Genomic DNA, 15,763 nt, shown 5'->3' with positions numbered 1-15,763 from the left:
TAGTAAAAGACATTAAAGTTCTTACCACCAGAGCCTTCTAACCATGGGACAGACACCATGGTGGGCACAAATCATCCTTCTCTAATCCTTTAGCAACCTTCTAAGCCCAGTGTCATGAATTCGCATTTTTCAGATGAGGAAAATGATGCTCAGAGATGCTTAGCAACTGGCCAGTAGCCACATAGCTATTAAGTGGCAGAGCCAGTGTAAATGTGCCAGTAAATTTTTAAAAATTATTTTATGGCAGTATTGCTTACCTATAGTAAAGTGCACTAATCTTAAGTGTCACAGTGAATGTTTACATATGTGCACACACGTAAGATCACCACTTAAGTCAATGTATAGAACATTCTAATCACTCCAGGAGGCTTGCTGGGTCCCCTCCCATTCAGTAGCCCCTTTTACTCTCAAGGGCCATCACTATTCTGGTTTCTCTCATCATAAATCAGTTTGACCATTTCAGAACGCTGCATCAGTGGAATCATACAGTATGTGCCATCTGTATCTGTCTTCTTTGGCTTAACATCCATGGTGTTCATCCACAGCGTTGCGTGTATTGACAGTTTCTTCTTTTTCATTCTATTTGATGACACACAGTGACATGACATAGCCTACCCATTGAATGGTATATTATTTTCCCAAAAGTTAGAGATATAAGCTAAATTGATTAGAAGCAATAAAAAAAATTTAGTGCTTTATGATCGTACCTGAAAGGCACAGCTGACAAAGTTATTCAGCTTATTTGGAATTCATTACACTTCCTGAGTTTACAAGGCCATTCCTAGATGTCTCTCGAAGAATCGCATTTTAGAGGTTAAACAAATCATCTGAAGGACACACAGTCCCAGAAAATGCAGATGTCTTTGTGTGGTTTAATTTGAATGAGGCTCTGGAAGCTACTTGACTGGGGAGTTGGGGGTCCCTGGGTCAATTATTTAGAAAAAAATGAAATACTCTTTTCTTAATTATCTCATATCTTCACTTATACTAGTGTAGACTATAAGCCTTTTCAGTTCTTTCCTTACCAACAAATTCATAAATACTCCCCTGACAGGGCTGCCTTTGAATTGCAGAGGCCATAATGTTCTCTGATGCTTTTATGGTGATTCTGAGAGCAATTCACACCTCAGGCAGAATTCCTAGGGATACTTCTGACAGTACAGCTTACACAGCCCAGGCTGAAGTAGCCCACTTATATGGTAAATGCGTTGGCCCTCCCATCAGGTGATGCTGAATCAGTTTGCCTTCTTTAGGCCACTTGTTCCTGCTCTCAAATGAGAACTCAAGAAATTTAGCAGCAGTAGATTTTTTTTTTTAACACCTTCTTCTTTTTTTTTTTTAAATTAATTAATTTATTTTTGCTGTGTTGGGTCTTCGTTTCTGTGCGAGGGCTTTCTCTAGTTGTGGCAAGTGGGGGCTACTCTTCATCGCGGTGCGCGGGCCTCTCACTATCGCGGCCTCTCTCGTTGGGGAGCACAGGCTCCAGACGCGCAGGCTCAGTACTTGTGGCTCATGGGCCCAGTTGCTCCATGGCATGTGGGATCCTCCCAGACCAGGGCTCGAACCCGTGTCCCCTGCATTGGCAGGCAGATTCTCAATCACTGCGCCACCAGAAAAGCCCAGCAGCAGTAGATTTTGGTTTTGATTTTAAGAGCTGTTTGTAGTCTTAAGAAATGAATACAGAAAAAAAAAAAAAAGAGAGAGAGAAAGAAATGGATACAGCATCATCTTCTATAATAGTTCCTGCTAAACTTATTTGTCTTCATGCTGAATACTGCCTTTCCAAATTAAGGTTTATTTCTCTAGGACCTTTCTAAGGATTTACATCTTGTAAGGTTTTTATAAAGTGAAATGGATGTTCTTTGCTGGCTATCCCCCTCTTATACTGGGATATCAAATCCTTCTTTTCATTTCTTAAATTGATGTTCTGTGGACCTTTCTGAGGGAACTTCAAATATTTAATCGCAAGGCTTATCCTAGGCTTGTGTATGTACTGTATGTATATCTGTGCTTTATGCATAAAAAGAGCAAGATTCCCTCTTCCCTCCAAAGACCAAGTTTGGCCTGGTTGGGGGGGCATTTAGTCCTGTTGAGAATGCACACCCTGGAGTCTGGAGGCAAACATTTGGGTTTGGATCCTGCTCCCACCCTTACCTGGAACAGTAACATGCCTCAGTGAGCTCAGCGTCTACAACTATAACAGGGGGTGCCATCCACCTTGCAGGACCATAAAGTGGAGAGTGTTGGCATCTAATTAGCATTCTTTTCTGGAAATCTACTCTCTGCCGCCCGCAGCCTAGATTCAGCCCTACCTTGCCCGAGCTTTCCAGTCTGCCCATTGCTCCCCCTTCCTTTGTCCAGCCTGCCTTTGCCTCCTGTCCTCCCCTGCTGAACACCTACCTCATGAAAGCCCAACTCAGGCATCCCTTCCTCTGGGACACCTGTCCTGCTGTTGCTCTAACCACGGGGCCCCCACGGGGACTTCAGAGTCTCCAGCAGAGCACTCTTCACTCACAGCTGCTCACGCACAGACTCATCTCCAGTTACTATGGAAGCTGCCGTGAGCAGTACTGAAATCTGTTTGACTGTTTAACCTTGGCCATTAACGTAGGCCTGGGCACTTGCTAAAGGAGAGAACCAGTGCCTTTGCTTATCAGAGAAATTTCAAAAAGATCAAAATTTCTGGTTAGGCTTTAGCACTTTCACTGCCGTGGCTGGAGTTCAGTTCCTGGTTGGGGCACTGAGATCCTGCAAACTGCTGGGTGCGGCCAAAAAAAAAGAGAAGAATTAAAAAAAAAAAAAAAAAAGAATAAAAAAATTTTAAAAAGATCAAAATTTCAGGCTGGCCCCTTCCCCATAGTAACTGTCCTGAAATTTATGCAAGGAGGCTTCAAGGAAGAAAGGAGAAAAGGAACATTACAAACAAAAGGCACACCAAGAACTCGTGTCAAAAAATTATACGATAAACATCTCAAGTGAACACGTGAACAAACAGTTCTCCAGAAAATCAGTGATGGGCAATAAAGAGTTGATTGTTTTAGCACAGGCCTCCTGTGTAGGCTGAACTCAGTAAGCATTTATGGAGGAAACAAGTGAAAAATGTTTAATTTACCATGATGTGTGTCAGTGTGTATTTCCAGGAACAAGGACACTCTCTTATAGAGCTATGTAAAGTGATCAATTTCAGGAAATTTAAAATTAATACAATACTATTCTACCATTATCCATATTCAAATGGTGTCAATTGTCCCAATGTCCTTCATAGCTATTTCCCCTCACCTCAAGAGTTGATTAAGGATTAGGCATGTCACTTGGGTATCGTTTCTTGTTAGTCTTCTTTAATCTAAACATTTCCTCAGTCTCTTTTTCTTTAATGACATCAATATTTTGAAGACTTCAAGCCAGTTGGTTTGAATAATATTGCTCGGTGTGTCTTTGATGTTTCCCAAGAGGAGATTTATTCTAAAATTTGGAAGGGTAGACTGTCTCTCACAGTACACAAAAGAAACTTCCCACCAACATTCCTCAATTTTTTTCCCTTAAATTCTTCAATCTAGTCAAGAGATTTGTCAGTTGTACAGCTTTTTCACTGAACAGCCGTGGGTAAGATGGGATTTTTCCAAGCACACAGTAACTTTCTTTGACTTGTTGCATCATGGTGTGTAAAGAAATCTCAAGAGCTCATTAACCAAAATGAACTACATGAAATTGGCGCACAGTGCTGCCAACACAAATAATTCCATTGCCATTCAGGCTCCTTTGCCACATAAATATTCCACAAGGTGTACACCTAGGAAGAATGCTCTCTGTTCAAAAAAGTGAAAACACTTCAAAGAAACCATTGCAGACATGATTTTTAATATAAGAATTTACCCATGCTAATACAATATACACATTATTTTAAATGTCTCATCATATGCTGTCAAGTTGAATGTATCCTAACTTACTTCCTCTGTTCTGTTGTTGGACATTTAGATTATTTCTGGGTTTTACATTACAAATAATCCAGTATATCTCATTTTTGTATTGAGAATTATTTTTGTATTAAAAATATTCCGTCGTCTCTTTAGGTATAGGTTTTCAAAAATGAAATTACTGGGTTAAAGGACTTGAACATGCTAATGGCTCTTGATACACGTTGGTAAAAGGTTATGCCCATTTCAACTTTGCCAGCAATGGATGAGAGTGCCTTTTTCAATCTACCCTTGCCAACACTGAAGAGAATGCTGAAGAAAACCCATTAATTTCATGAGAAAAAAGCTACTTGAAGCGTAAATCTCTATTCCCTTGCTTTCTATTGAGGTTCAACATTTCCCCATATACTTGTTAACCTGTGGATGTCCTCATCCCATAGTGATAATTTTTTAATATCATATCTTCTTTAGGGATATTGCAAACCCATTAGGATATCTCTAAAACATACTGTGGAGTTTATACTAAAAGGGCAGCATCCTAATTTATGAATCCTGTGGACTGTGTGGAACACCAAGCAATAAGTGATCAGGTAGAAGTAAAGGATATTTGACTCCAAGTGAAAAGAAATGAAGGCTTAAGTTGTCTCAGAAAAACCAAAGCCAATGCCACAGGCATAATCAGGAGATATGTTTTGATTTCAGTCCCAGGGATAATTTTTCTCTCTCATTCCCCGAAAACAATCTCCCAAACTGGTCTGTGTTAAAGGTAATAGCACAAAACAACAAAATCAGAGAGAACAATTTTTATAATGAAGCAAAGAACTAAGAAGCCAATTTGTTTCCAAGGAAAGTAGGAACGCTATTCCTGAATCAGTTCGACACCAAATGATGACTGACGTGTGCATCTAGGCTCACTGAGAAAGTTCGGTTTCCTCAGAAGATCTTAAACAACCAGTATAAGTCCTTATTTATAATGTTTGACTGAATCTATGCAATAAATGGTCAAGAAGATAAATTTTTATATAATAAAAAGATGACAAAGGGAATGATCCTGTAGTATCCCATTAGCTATATAACTTCTAAAATAAGTAATCCATCATTCATTCTATAATAAATTCACTGAAGTTTGTTAATCTCCCAAAGCTAAAAATTTTAAACTAACACTGACAACAGAAATATGTTTTAATGCAAAACATATGGAGAAAACAAACTGACGAAGCACAAACCATCTGATCATAATTAGAGCAGTGACCATTACAAGGGAATTTCATTTAAAATTCTTAAAATGCTTTTACTATAATAAATAACCAACCAGAACCCTAGGACAGGTAGACTCTTTTTCACTGTGATGAGAAAGAGGAAAGCTGAAGTTTTGGACTACCACCATTTTTACAGTGACTTGACATTACCTGTGTCCTCCCCAAGGAAGCCTACGTTCTAATCTGAGTCCCTCCTGTAGAACCACACCACAGACAGGCCCGGGTGCTTGATGTGGTCATTTACTTCTGACACAATTGGTTAATTTTATCACATGGATGTCTACCCTGTATTCCTAGTGCCTTAATTTTCTGTGAGCAAGAATTTTTATTATTATAATTATTCATGGCTCCATAGTATCTCAAAAACATATGCATATGGTAGCTACTGGATAAACAGCTAGAAATTAAACCAATGCACCAAAAATGGGATTCATTTACATAGGAAAGGAAAAGTATGTCATAGGCAGTGGGGAGTGAAACATGAGTCTAAAAAGCGGTCATCTCTGCAACTTCACAGAGCTGCTATCCACTATTTTATTGGGATTTCACACAATACACACACAGGTATTCTTCATGTAATTTGACATATACAGTGTTTTAAAATCCAGTTGCTCGCATATGAATATGCTGAAAGAATATCCCAGAGAGTAATATCCTAAAGTAAATCACTTCTAAACCAAGGTGAATTTCAGACTGCACAAGAAGCAGAGAAGCTGATGGTCAAAGTGGATGGCGGCACAAAGTGACCCCAAACACCATCCCCCAGCCAGACACCAGGTATTTAGTCTAAACCATCTACTGGAAACTAATTTTTTTGTTGGTTTCAAGAAACTGGGCACGTTTTAAAATCTGTTATTTATCTGAAATTTTCCATACTTGATTCAAGTTAAAATATCCCTTAAATGTTTCCCATGATGAATTTGGCAGTACAATGCTGAGAGGTTACACAGCTTGTTACTACATAAATAAACTCTTCTGAGGCATCCTTCAAAATGTAACAGACTGTCAGCCCACAGGCCATACATCTGAGACACTTTGACCTAGACATACTTCTCTATCAAACGGAGACTTAGAGAAATTTCAAGAAGCAAAACCTGCCCCATGAATCATGGACTTCTTTCCTGGACAGGTTCTTATGATGGACTCGAATAATATGGAAAAACAGGAAATGAGTTCAAACTTTTGCATCTTCTTTGATTTCAGACAATAATAATCCCAAGACTCCTGGCGATGTCCCCACAAGACATCATACAAGATTGAACCAGTGAAATTCCCAGCTTCTCCTCAGCATCCTCTTTCTGCTAACTTTAATTAAACAAGTTTGGGTGTGTTCTGTCTGCATTAGACACACTGAATGTAGAAGACAGCTTAGTAAACCTCCCCTTTCTTAAAAAATAATGCCGATCAATCAATCACTGTCGGCCCCACCTGTTTGAAGGAAGATGGTGCCTCCCGTTAGCTGAGACCCTAAGGGTGCACTTGGCCACTCACCTCGCCTGCTGGCAGACGCAGCAGATCCACACCTTCTCGTGCTTCTGGTAGGAGCAGCAGCTCTTGCAGACGTTGAACTTACAGTCCCCACACTGGCGCTTGGTGTTGACAAGGAAGGTGAAGGGTGAGCAGCAGCGCATACAGCAGTGCTCCACGAACTTCTGGTGCTTGGAGAGGATGCTGCACTTGCTGCCTTCCTCATCCAGCTTCTGCTTCATCTCGCTGGGGAGCCAGGTTGGGGAAAGGGTGAGGAGAAGAGAAACAGCACATCAGGTCAGGGGGCTCCCTCCCTAAAGCACGCCACCCTGGCCCTCCCATATGGCAAGCTGCCATGTAGGATCTTCCTGTAAAACACAGAAAGATCAATGGCTTGACATAATATCCAGAGAGGAACCCTAATGGTGGATTAATTTTGTGTTCTTCTATATGTCATATTTTCTATAAGAAAGCACAAAACCTTATTACTTATATTTCAGACACTAGATTTAAATACAAATTATTATAAAGCTAAGCACATTAAAAAGAAATCCTTTAGCTTAATTAATGTCTTTTTAAAAGAGCAGGAGATCATTTATGTTAAAATATTAATCCTTATAACAGCCCTGCTGGGAATATGATAAATGCAATCCTGGCCCTTAATATCCCTGGAAACTGAAGCACCAGGGATTTTAAAAGCTTTCAAATCAATGTAGTCAATAAAGATTCTTTGGGTGATGGGCTAATCCTAAACACTGGTGACTCAGAGTTGGATAAAAGTTAACCCCCTTCTTCCAAAGAGCTCGTGGATGTTCTGGGCACACAACTGGTCATAGTAATGTAAAACACAACACTGCATGCACTTTTCTCTACACTCTGAGGAGGAAAGGAGAAACCCTAAGAGGCAAGGATCTACCCCAAACACACTGAGTTACCCAGGATACAACTGACCGGAAGTAACCAACTTATTCTACCTTAGCAAATTTGAGTTGTTTTTGCCTGTTCAAAGATGAACACCCACAAAGAATAACAGAAAATAATTTTTGTTTCTGTATCCATTTTGTGATTGTGCAATTCACCCCAGATGAATCTATGATGTATGTGGCAAATATTTTCTTTCATTTTGAACTTGTCTTTTCACTTTGCTTATTGGTGTCTTTCATCATTTAGAAGCGTTTAATTTTTCTGTAGTTAAATTGGTCAGTCTTTTCTTCTGTGGCTTCTGAGTGTTACATCTTGCTTATTACTCCTCCCACCCTCTACCAACCACTAATCTACTTTCTATTTCTTTGAATTTGGACATTTAATATAAATGGAATCATACCATATGTGTTTAAGGTTCATCCATGTGACAGCATGTATCAGAATTTCATTCCTTTTTATGGCCAAGTAATAGTCCGTTTACAGATGTACCATATTTTATTTATCCATTCATCGACTGATAGACATCTGGGTTCTTTCTACTTTTTTGGCTATTTTGAATAATGCTGCTATTGACATTCATGTATAAGTTTTTGTGTGGACGTATCTTTTCAATCCCAGGAGTGGAATTACTGGGACATATGGTAATGCTAAATGTTTAAACTTTTAAGAAACTACCAGAGTGTTTTCCAAATCGCTGCTCCATCTTACATCCCACCAGCAACATATGAGGGTTCTGATTTTTCTGCATACTCACCAACACTTGTTATTGTCTGCCTTTTTTATTATAGCCATCCTAGGGGGTTTGAGGTGGTATCTAATTGTGCTTTTGATTTGCATTTCCCTACTAGCCATTTGTACGTAGTCTTTGGAGAAAAGTCTATTCAAATCTTTTACCCATTTTAAAATTAGAATATTTATCTTTTTCATCATTGCGTTATAAGAGTTCTTTATAATATTCTGGATACAAGTCCCTTATCAGATATATGATTGGCAAATATTTTCTCTTTCTTATATTAAACCTTATATTTTATTAGTATTTTTAGGTGCTTTTAGTACAAAGAAGGGCTGCACTAGCTCATCCCAGCCTGCTACTAGAATGGGAAATCTACATATGGTTTTTTTTTTTTTAACATCTTTATTGGAGTATAATTGCTTTACAATGGTATGTTAGTTTCAGCTTCACAACAAAATGAATCAGTTATATATATACGTATATTCCCATATCTCTTCCCTCTTGCGTCTCCCTCCCTCCCACCCTCCCTATCCCACCCCTGCAGGCGGTCACAAAGCACCGAGCTGATCTCCCTGTGCTATGCGGCTGCTTCCCACTAGCTATCTACCTTACGTTTGGTAGTGTATATGTCCATGACTCTCTCTCGCCCTGTCACAGCTCACCCTTCCCCCTCCCCATATCCTCAAGTCCATTCTCCAGTAGGTCTGTGTCTTTATTCCTGTTTCACCCCTAGGTTTTTCATGACATTTTTTTTTTAAATTCCATATATATGTGTTAGCATACGGTATTTGTCTCTCTCTTTCTGACTTACTTCACTCTGTATGACAGACTCTAGGTCTATCCTACATATGGTTTTATAATCTAATTTTTCACTTAACAACAACACATCATAAACATCTTTCCATGAAAATTCAAAGAGTGTTTGTAGCTTTAGCTTTCAGGTCCCCTGAGCTGGCTTACATGGCTGCCAGTATACGCACAGGGCTTTCTGCTCTGCACTGCTGTGCCCGATACTCATTTGTTTCTTGAGCATTAGAAGGGGAGACTACATCAGGCCAGCTGATAATTCTACAGGGTAAAATATTGTATATGTATACTTGGCTGAACAAAATATTTACAGGGAAACAGGACAGACGTTTTTTTCCTTAAGACATGAAGATGTTGTTATCCAGTCCCTCAGATTTAGAATAGAAGGTGAGCTAAGTTATCAACGGCTCTGACCTCTGTAAACAATATAAGAACAGCCTCAGCAATTGACCTTCTTCTATTGATATTTCAAAGACGCTGAATTAAATAGGATAAAACACCCAGGAAGGAAAGTCTTTAGGGATCAAAAAAAGCTCTGTGAACTCAATGCACAAGATCACTTGAGCTTTATGAGTTTTGTTTCCTGATACACAGGACTGCAAATGCCAATGGCATTTAAAAACTCACTGAGAGTCTAGTGATAAAACTGTACCAATTCCTCCAAAGTTTGTTCCAAGCAAATGGAGTGTTTTGAACCACAGGCTCAGTAGAGGAATAGAATGTCCTTCTTGTGAACCATCTCTCACTTCTCAGATTCTACTGCCCTGTAGTACCTCATGGGAGAGGTCACTGAATTGTATAGGATAACCTGTAGTGGCTAACTGCAGAATCAACCAAGAATTATGCAAGACCAGGTACCTGCACTGAAACGTCCTGGGAAGGACCAGGCCCCCAAATGGTCAGCCATGTGGGAAAGAGTGATGGGTTTAGAGTCAGTGGCTGGGGTGTAGAGCTGAGCTCAATCACTTCTCAAAGATCCCTCCAACCTTTCTGAGCCTCTGCCTTCTGAGAGGCAACAGTAATTCCTACTTCGCAGAGTTTCCAGAGATTTTAAGTGAGCAAATCAACAATAAGCAAATAGTACTTTGCATTTTGATTAGCAAGAAATCCAATGGTCTCAGTACCCATAACATTTGATCACACTTGTTTCTATGTCAAGAAAGTTTTGTGATAGTATCTGGGCAAAAGGGCTCAATATGTATTTGTTGCTTGAGCACTGAGTGTTAGTGGGTGTGAAGTGGCATCTCATTGTGGTTTTGACTTGCATTTCCCAAGTGAGTAATGATGTTGAACACGGTTAGTCTGGTCTTTAGCAATGTCATCTAACATCTGGTTTAGCCTCTTCCCGATACATCACTCTGCAACCGACATATGAAAAGCTTATCAACATTTCATGGTTTCTGGGTCCACTGCAATGCCAGTTCTGATTCTCACCATGTGCTGAGAATGCATGCAGGCTCAATGGGGCTAGAGTGTCATAAGTTAGCTGTGTCTGCCATAGGTGTAGCAGGGACAGTGATGGCATATATGTCACTTGTTTGCTATCAAAGAGACAGTAATTCTAGCCCATAGCTGTGAGCCACCACTCCATGGTCACAGGCACTGTTGTCTAGATTGCCAATTATTCACTCAGTTCACACTCACTGAGTACTTACTATTCCAGGTGCTAGGGATAAAAAGAAAACAGGACATGGTCCCTCCTCTTCATGAAACATGTATTAAAGTGGGGATTCAAATGATTACAAACTAAATAAAATATAAAACAATTATAAGTTGTAAGGCATTCTATTACAGAATAATCAGGGCACTTAGACTGAGAATGACATGGCAACCTACTTTAGACTGGGTGGTGACAGAAGTCTTCTTTGGGGAGGTGACATTTAAGTTGAGACTACAGGTTGAGAAGGGGCTAGCCCAATAGGAAAAAAAAAAATAGCATAAGAGGCAGAGAGAACAGCAGAGGAAAAGAGCTTAATGTTGGGGAAAGGGGAGGGAAGACAAGACACAGGTCCTGGAAAGGAGTTTGGATCTTATCCTACATTCAGTAGGAAGTTATTGAGGCCGGTGAGCAGAAACAGAGCAGGATCCAATTTCCGTTGTAATAGCACCTGCTGTTACATTAAGGCCAACTTCTAGGGGGCCATGTGTGGAAGCCTGGAGAGCAGTGCACTCATCTAAGTAGCTGGCTGAGGTTTGGACCAGGGTAGGAGCAGAGGAGATGGAGAGGAGTGGACAGATGCATGGCACACCTGCTGAAGGATCTGACATGGGAGCGGAGGGAAAGAATGAACCAAGAACCATTCTCAGGTTTACAGCTTTTGTGGGGAGTGAAGCGGTTTATTGAGCAAGGGAAGACTATGATAGTAGAAGCAAGTTTTACTGAAAACTATGAGGCATCTAAAGGGATTTGCCATGTGGACAATTGATAGGTGTTTGTGCATCTCAGAGGAGGGATCTGGGCCAACTGTGTAAGTTTGGGAATTATCTTCAGACACACCTCCATAAATATAGGAATGGATGAGTCACCCTAGGGAAGAGAGGGCAGCAAGGGGAAAATAAGAGAGCATAGAAACAAGCCAGGGAAACCCCAAATGTTTAAACTCAGGCTGAAACTTGAAGAGGCGAAGCCAGACAAAGAGACTGAGAAAGACACCAAAGGAAGAAGGTGTTTCAGAGAGAGAATGGCTGACTGTGTCTGCCGTGAAGGCAGAGAAGTGTCCACTGGATTTGGCAACAGGGAGGTCACAGGTGGCCCTGAAAAAAGCAATTTCACTGTGAGGGGGGTAGGGGGAGTGAGGCAGGAGCTACTGCTGTGGACTGCAGGGTGAGCAGGAGGTGAGGTAGTGGATCAATCACGGAATGACTCTGCCGGTAATGTTATAAATGTTAAGAGCAAGGCTCCAGAGGGTGAACCCAACTGATAGGAATAATAATAGTCATAATAATTTAAAAGTATGTTTTGCTTTTAATCTGTCATGGGTAATATCACTCTCTCACTGTGTAATTTCAGGCAGAATCATTTTGCTGCCCCCTGATGGTGTTATCAAAATTCATTCAAGGTTAATAGAGTTCACTGTGTCACAGTACAGAAAATAAACACTTAAAGATTCCCTCTGGATGGTGAAGTTAATAGACACACACCAAATACAATGTGATTACCAGCTCTGAAAGGAAGCAGACCATTTTAAACCAGAACTTTGGACGGTCCCTTTAGCCCCATAAACCAGAGCATCATGTTTCATATGAGCATTGTCTATAAGGAGTTATGGGAGCTCCATCAACCTGAATTTCTTCAGACAGCTTAATAAACAATGGATGCTGGGGAGAGGGTGAGGGGCGCTGGCTCTGCTCCTGATGGCTCAAGGGGGTGAGGGTTGGGATGGTTAAAACCTTTCTGTATATTGAAACATTTTTGCTGGTTACCATCACTATGTAAGAAGAATAATGATACTGAAAAATTTGGGGGTCACTAAAGAGAGTCATAGTTTATATTTAACATGTTCAACCTCTAATCTACGAAGGAATTTACCATCACAATTCAGAAAAAAAAGTGGTAAAATGAATGCACATTTACGTAAATCACCTCTATGGAATCCACTGAAGTTTAAGTAAAAAGAATGGAAACAGACAGTAAGCTCCATGTTTCATAAAACGAAGGAATTCCCACAACCTGCCACTTCTAAAATAGACTATGGAAGAAGTTTAGTTATATTTGGGATCTGGAGGGGAGATGGTGAAATCAGACACACATCCATCTTGACCTTGAGCAGAGAGAGGTATCAAAATACAAATGAGGGCACCCTAGAGGCATTATAATTCTTTCCTTGAAAAGAAGAATGGCCAGGTCACCAGAGAAGCTGGGACCTTCACCCTGTGGACTCACATCAATATCACAGTGTATCAGAGTTTCATTACAAGCCCAGGCTGGCCAGGAGCACGTGAAAAAGAAAACCCAAAGGGCATCTAGCCTGCAAGAGGGATCACACCTTCACGGTGGTAGGCTCATCAAATCAGATGAGAAATGTCTGGGCGGAACATCTCCAGCTGTAGCTGATTACCATCCCAGCTGACTTACCTTCCAGCGTCGTCCCTCTCACCTGCAAACAGCTAGATCTGCTTTCCCTCCTGGGTTTTCACAAAGCAGTTATTCAATCACTACCTTCACAACTCAGGAAGGTAGGGAGGGCAATCATATTTCCCACCTCCTCAAATTAGCCATAGTGCATGAAACAGAACAGACCCTCCATTTAACCGCTATGAATGACCTCACTTAAGCAGTAGCCCAAGAGGAATGGAGGTGTGGGAGCTGAGAATAAAAGAGGCTGACTGAGAATGTTCTAGATACAAAATAAATAATACAAAATAAAGCAAGCTTTCCTTTCCACCAACCTTGCCTCTTTATTGACTTTTTAAAAAATTAATTTATTTTATTTTATTTTATTTTTGGCTGTGTTGGGTCTGTGTTGATGTGCGCGGGCTTTCTCTAGTTGCGGCGAGCGGGGGCTACTCTTCATTGTGGTGTGCAGGCTTCTCATCGCGGTGGCTTCTCTTGTTGCAGAGCTCGGGCTCTAGGTGCACGGGCTTCAGTAGTTGTGGCTCGTGGGCTCAGTAGTTGTGGTTTGCGGGCTCTAGAGCGCAGGCTCAGTAGTTGTGGCGCACGGGCTTAGTTGCTCCACGGCATGTGGAATCTTCCCGGACCAGGGCTTGAACCCGTGTCCCCTGCATTGGCAGGCGGATTCTTAACCACTGCGCCACCAGGGAGGCCCTTTACTGACTTTTGAGTGGCAAGCACCTAGTCCCACTTTTCGTAACAGATTTTGGCTCCCAACGTGAGGCCATGCTCTCGCTGTATCTGGCTCCCCGGGGTTTTCCTGAGTAGAGCCGCCGGCCATGACGACATGCCGGGATGGTTGTGATGAGCCCCCTGCTTGTGGCTAGCTGATCCTGAGAGGGGACTTGCGGGGATGTTCCTAGTAGGTGCTGAAATCATTTGTTTCGGGGATTCTCCCTGTTTCTTCCATGCTGGGCACTGACTGCCAGCATAGGCTTTTTCCTTGGTGGAACAGAAACGTGCATCGGAAAGAGCTAACGAGCTCCAAGACTAAGTCTACCGGTGTGCACCTGGGCAAACTTCTCTTTTGAGCATGAAGTGCTAGTTGGGCATTTGAGAGTTGAGATCAATTGTGAGCATGAGGTGCTATTTGGGCATTTTGCCAGTTGGTTCCGATGTGTGTCTGACGTTGAGGACCCTTTGTGTTGGGGAAATGTTTGTTTGGGACTCCATATCGGTTATCGTCTTGGAGGATTTGTGACAGTTCTGTCTTTTGGTGTGTGAATGTGTATTCCATTTGTGTGATTGGTATTCTCATTGCCTTTTGTAAAATGGAAGATTCAGGTTCAATTCAGTAAGAAAAATTTTAGCTATGAACCTATGACTAAGAAAAAGAAAGATGATTTTTTTTTTAACACAGTGTAGCTAACAGTATTCTTCAGAGAAAACTGGTTAAGATGAAACTCTTTTGAAACTCCAAAACTGGTTCTTTTTGCATATGCAGTTAGAGAAAGCTAGCTTGATAAAAATACTGTTTTCAGAATTCTGATCCTGAGAGAACAAAAATATGCCTAAGAGAAAGCTTGAAGTTAACTCTTATCATATCCTTGAAATGCAAACACAACCCGTTCTGCCTGACACTTCAGCCTTGGGTTAATTAGTAGAACTTCAAAAGATGTTTGGGTTCATCACTTATTTGCAAAGCAGAAATAGAGACACAGACATAGAGAACAGACGTATGGATACCAAGGGGGTAAGGGAGGGTGGGATGAATTGGGAGACTGGGATTGACATATGTACAGTACTTTGTATAAAACAGATAACTAATGAGAACCTACTGTATAGCACAGGGAACTCTATTCAATGCTCTGTGGTGACCTAAATGGGAAGGAAATCCAAAAAAGAGGGGATATATGTGTACGTATAGCTGATTCACTTTGCTGTACAATAGAAACTAACACAACATTGTAAAGCAACTACAATATTAATTTAAAAAAAGATGTTTGGGTTCATTAAACACGCATCTTGTGCCACATTAAAGAGAAACTGTGCTATGAGAAAAATGTATGTTTTTAGAGGTTATGGAATATGTTCTTAAGTTTGCCAATAAGAAAATGCTGATATAACAAACAGTTCAATGACTTGTTTCTTGGTGTTGTTAAGGTCTTTTAAAGGTTAAAAATTGTAATATGTAAAAATGATAAGGGAAGCATTTCAGTATGTAAAGCAAGTAGGATATGTGTTGTCGGTGAGAGAAGGTATAAAAAAATGAAAATATTTTTGCTGAATGATAGAAGAAGGATTAATTTTGTCATAAAGCTGGTTGTTTCTGGATGGGAAAAAAAGGAGAAAGAAAGTGATAAAAGTTTGTTAAAAAAAATAATGAATTTCGAGAAAAGAATTTTGTACGTTGTTAAGATAAAGATTAGATCGAATTTAATTAGATAAATGAATTTTGTTATTAATAGTAAGCTGATGCAAGACTGAGTTTGGTTTTCTCTCTGTTAAGAGAACAAAATTTTTCTAAACAAATTAGGATTATTTGGTATGTTAAATTATACAGAAAACATTGTCAAATAATAATGATAAACATTCTTAGGTTATATAA

At 40.4% G+C, this 15,763-nt stretch overlaps 1 protein-coding gene across 4 annotated transcripts in view; it reads right to left on the bottom strand.

Moving 5' to 3' along the window:
- MYRIP (myosin VIIA and Rab interacting protein) overlaps positions 1-15,763 on the bottom strand; it is a 221,827-nt gene that overhangs the window by 108,004 nt on the left and 98,060 nt on the right. For all 4 annotated transcript variants that reach the window (XM_060309021.2, XM_060309022.2, XM_030846205.3 and 1 more), the window contains exon 3: positions 6,665-6,886. In XM_060309021.2, the coding sequence (XP_060165004.1) occupies positions 6,665-6,886 (222 nt within the window). The remainder of the gene's footprint in view (positions 1-6,664; positions 6,887-15,763) is intronic.

Source organism: Globicephala melas, chromosome 11 (assembly GCF_963455315.2).
Source record: "Globicephala melas chromosome 11, mGloMel1.2, whole genome shotgun sequence".
NCBI classification, from domain to species: domain Eukaryota; kingdom Metazoa; phylum Chordata; class Mammalia; order Artiodactyla; family Delphinidae; genus Globicephala; species Globicephala melas.
This window is presented reverse-complemented; position numbering and strand designations above follow the sequence as displayed.